Source organism: Artemia franciscana, chromosome 18 (genome assembly GCF_032884065.1).
Source record: "Artemia franciscana chromosome 18, ASM3288406v1, whole genome shotgun sequence".
NCBI lineage: Eukaryota > Metazoa > Arthropoda > Branchiopoda > Anostraca > Artemiidae > Artemia > Artemia franciscana.
In genome coordinates this window covers 25,436,583-25,440,136 of record NC_088880.1, presented here as the reverse complement: position 1 = coordinate 25,440,136, position 3,554 = coordinate 25,436,583, and the positions used below count along the sequence as shown (strand labels likewise).

The following is a 3,554-nucleotide window of genomic DNA, read 5'->3' as shown; positions in this document are numbered from 1 at the left end:
TTTTTGCCTTTTTTTAGTTTTTTCAGTTTTGACGTCACCTGATCCAGTTTTTTCAGGTGACGTCACCTGATCCACGATCCACAGATCCACAGACAACTTATTTTTATATATATAGATAGTTTTTTTTTTACTTATGTCCTGGTCGTCATTTATACTCCCTGTGTCCCGGTGCTTTGTTGATTGCTAATCGAACATACCTTTTGTCCTGGTCGCTTTCTCTTTGAGTGTCGTCATTTATTAGTTTTTTCCTTTTTTTTTAGTTTTTTATTGGTTTTTACCTTTATTTTAGCTTATTTTTCAGTTTTTTCCTTTTTTTTAGTTTTTTTTTATTTTTTATTTTTTTTAGTTTTTTACCTTTTTTTAGTTTTTTTAGTTTTTTTAGTTTTTTTAGTTTTTTAGCTTTTTTACTTTTTTTATTAGTTTTTAGTTTTTTTTTGTAGTTTTTGCCTTTTTTTAGTTTTTTCAGTTTTTTTTTAGTTTTTTATTGGTTTTTACCTTTATAGTTTTTTTAGTTTTTTAGCTTTTTTATTTTTTTTATTAGTTTTTAGTTTTTTTTGTAGTTTTTGCCTTTTTTTAGTTTTTTCAGTTTTGACGTCACCTGATCCAGTTTTTTCAGGTGACGTCACCTGACACATCCATCCACACATCCATCCACACATCCACAGACAGACAACTTATTTTTATATATATAGATATATATATATATATATATATATATATATATATATATATATATATATATATCTATCTATATTGTATATTCTATATTGTATATTGTATTGCATACAATCAAAATTTTCAGATGGTCATTTTATTTAAAATGGTCTAAAAGTAAAAATAGCTCTACCTCTGGAGTTTATTAAGGCCCCAGTACAAGGTCTGTGAGCTATAAATGTTGCCAATTGTTAACACAAAAGTTTTTTTAATGGGATAAGAAAGCGTGTTGAATTCTGAGCTCATAAAAAGATAAAGTATTAAGATGAAACTTCAAGGAAATGTTGAGAGGGATACCGAACACAATGTCTATATCTGTCGGGATACCGAACACAATTATTATTTATTTAATAAAATAAATAATAAGTACAATCTTAATATTAATTTTAACAAAATTAAAAAAAAAAAACTTGCGCCGTGCACTTTCAAAATGACGTCATTTTGCCTAATTCAATATTTGTAACGACGTCATCATATATGCAACTGTGATGTCATTTAATGCATATAAGGAGGTTTTACGACTAAAAATAAACAGTTACAAAAAATGACAGAGAAAATACAACTAAAAAGAACATTTGACCCAATAAATGCATTGGATATACACTTCCGGATTGCTGAGGCAGAGTTTCGACGGCTTTGTACAACCAGGAACGTCGTAGCAGTAACTTTGAACCAGAATAGAGCTATTGAAGCTGAGTTTCGAGCAAAACAAGAAGAATTTATGAAATTGTATGGAGAAGATGCACCAGAAGCGAAAGCAATTCTGGCTTTCCATGGAACTCCCACAATCAGTAATATTGAAAATATACTGACGAAAAATTTCAAAGATAAATATATTGTGAAATGTGACTATGGATATGGGCATTATTTTACGGAATTCCCAGATGAGGCCTTAGATTACGCTGGGGAAACGAATGCCCTTATCCTGTGTCTCATTTTGCCAGGTAAATCACACGATGTTCCTGTCGGACCAAAACAGTCTTCAGTTGAAGATGGGTATAACTCAAACCGTGTCGGGGCCGATAAAATGGGAAGGGGAAGGGAAATTGTCATCCCTAACCCCAAACAAATCTGGCCCCGGTACGTGATTCATCTCAACTGATTTGGTGGTACAATAAATTACACACACAATAATGTACACTAAGGTACGCCAGGTGACCCTTCGTGGGAATCTCCATGGGGGATGGGGCGGCCAGGAAGGCATATTGAGTGTAGTGCTATGGCATCGGACATCCTCGAACAGTCCATTGATATACCTGCTGGTGGTATAGATTTATTACATCATTCTCATCATAATAATGAGTTGGCTCAATCAGAGGCCTGTTTTAGTAACGATAATTGGGTTCGTTATTTTCTCCACACTGGTAATTTGAAAATACAAGATTATAAAATGTCAAAATCGTTAAAGAACTTCACGACCATTGAAGAGGCCTTAAAAAAGCATAAGGCTAGGCAGATCCGGCTTATTTGTTTACTGCACCACTGGAGAAATGACATCAACTACTCAGAGATAGAAATGAAGAAAGTTCTGAATACTGAAAAGATATTCGACAAGCTTTTTAACAAAGTGAAATCTATACTACGAGAAAAGCCAGAGGATTTCATGGTTGACTATCAACCATTCACTGTGGAAGAAAAGACTTTGTTAGCTACATTTAGAATGAAGAAAAATGCAGTGGATGCTGCTCTTTGAATTACAATATTAATACCCCAAGTGCAATTGATAATATGCTAAAACTAATAAACGACGTTAATATTTAAGTTGAAAAAATGAAAACACCTAATAGGCAAGTTTTGAACAAAATTGCCGTTTTCATCACACACATGTTTCAAGTGTTTGGTGTTATACCCAAAGATGAATTATAGGATTTACAATCTAAACTTAAATAAATGAAAAGCGGATCTACAGTTACCTGGAACCTTTTGCACAATTTTGAATAAATATAGGGCAATATGCCAAAAAATACAATCTGGATTTTCTCAACCTTTGTGATGAAGTCCACTTTACAAAACTAGGAGCCAAACTGGAAGATGAAAAAGATGATAAATTTCCAACACAAATTGAATGACCTGCAGTTCTATTAAAAGAAGTAGAGGTTAAAAGGACAGAAAAAGATCAGAAACGACAAGAGAAGAAGAGGAAGAAGGCATAAGCTGCTGCGAAGCAAACGGAGAAAGCTGCTCTTCAAGCTAACCGTCCCGAAGACCTTTTTAGAGACCAAAGAAAGACTTGCTGCTGGCTTAATTGTCTCCAGCTGCTTTGCTTTAATATATTTGCAGCTATCAGCTTATTTCTTCCTGTGTATTGCACTTGTAGCTGTTGGCTTAGATGTCTGCAGCTGCTTTGCTTTATTATATCTGCAGCTATTGGCTTATTTGTTCCTGTGTTTTTCTTTTATAGCTGTTGGCTTAGTTGTCTACAGCTGCTTTGCTTTATTGTATCTGCCGCTATTGGCTTAGTTGTTCTTGTGTATTTCTGCAGCTATTGGCTTAGTTGTTCCTGTGTATTGCACTTGTAGCTGTTGGCTTAGATGTCTGCAGCTGCTTTGCTTTATTATATCTGCAGCTATTGGCTTATTTGTTCCTGTGTATTTCTTTTATAGCTGTTGGCTTAGTTGTCTACAGCTGCTTAGCTTTATTGTATCTGCCGCTATTGGCTTAGTTGTTCCTGTGTATTTCTGCAGCTATTGGCTTATTTATTCCTGTGTATTGCGCTTGTAGCTGTTAACTTAGTTCTCTGGAGTTGCTTTGCTTTATTAGTACATTGTGAGTGTAGCTGTTGGCTTAGTTGTATGCGGCTGTTTATTTCATTGTGCCCGCAGCTGTTCGCTTTATTGTAC

General features: G+C 34.2%; 2 protein-coding genes across 2 annotated transcripts; both read left to right on the top strand.

The window, feature by feature from the left end:
• Positions 1 to 1,258: 1,258 nt before the first annotated feature.
• Positions 1,259 to 1,816, top strand: LOC136038412 (uncharacterized). The gene has a single exon (XM_065721486.1). The coding sequence runs from the start codon at positions 1,259 to 1,261 to the stop codon at positions 1,814 to 1,816; it is 558 nt and encodes a 185-aa protein (XP_065577558.1).
• An 81-nt stretch (positions 1,817 to 1,897) lies between these two features.
• LOC136038411 (cysteine--tRNA ligase, cytoplasmic-like) lies at positions 1,898 to 2,407 on the top strand. Its single transcript, XM_065721484.1, has one exon. The coding sequence runs from the start codon at positions 1,898 to 1,900 to the stop codon at positions 2,405 to 2,407; it is 510 nt and encodes a 169-aa protein (XP_065577556.1).
• The last annotated feature ends 1,147 nt before the right edge of the window (positions 2,408 to 3,554 follow it).

Excerpts from the sequence above, each read along its gene's own strand:
- LOC136038411 (XM_065721484.1), top strand. The coding sequence starts at position 1,898 with ATGGGGCGGCCAGGAAGGCATATTGAGTGTAGTGCTATGGCATCGGAC.
- LOC136038412 (XM_065721486.1), top strand. The coding sequence starts at position 1,259 with ATGACAGAGAAAATACAACTAAAAAGAACATTTGACCCAATAAATGCA.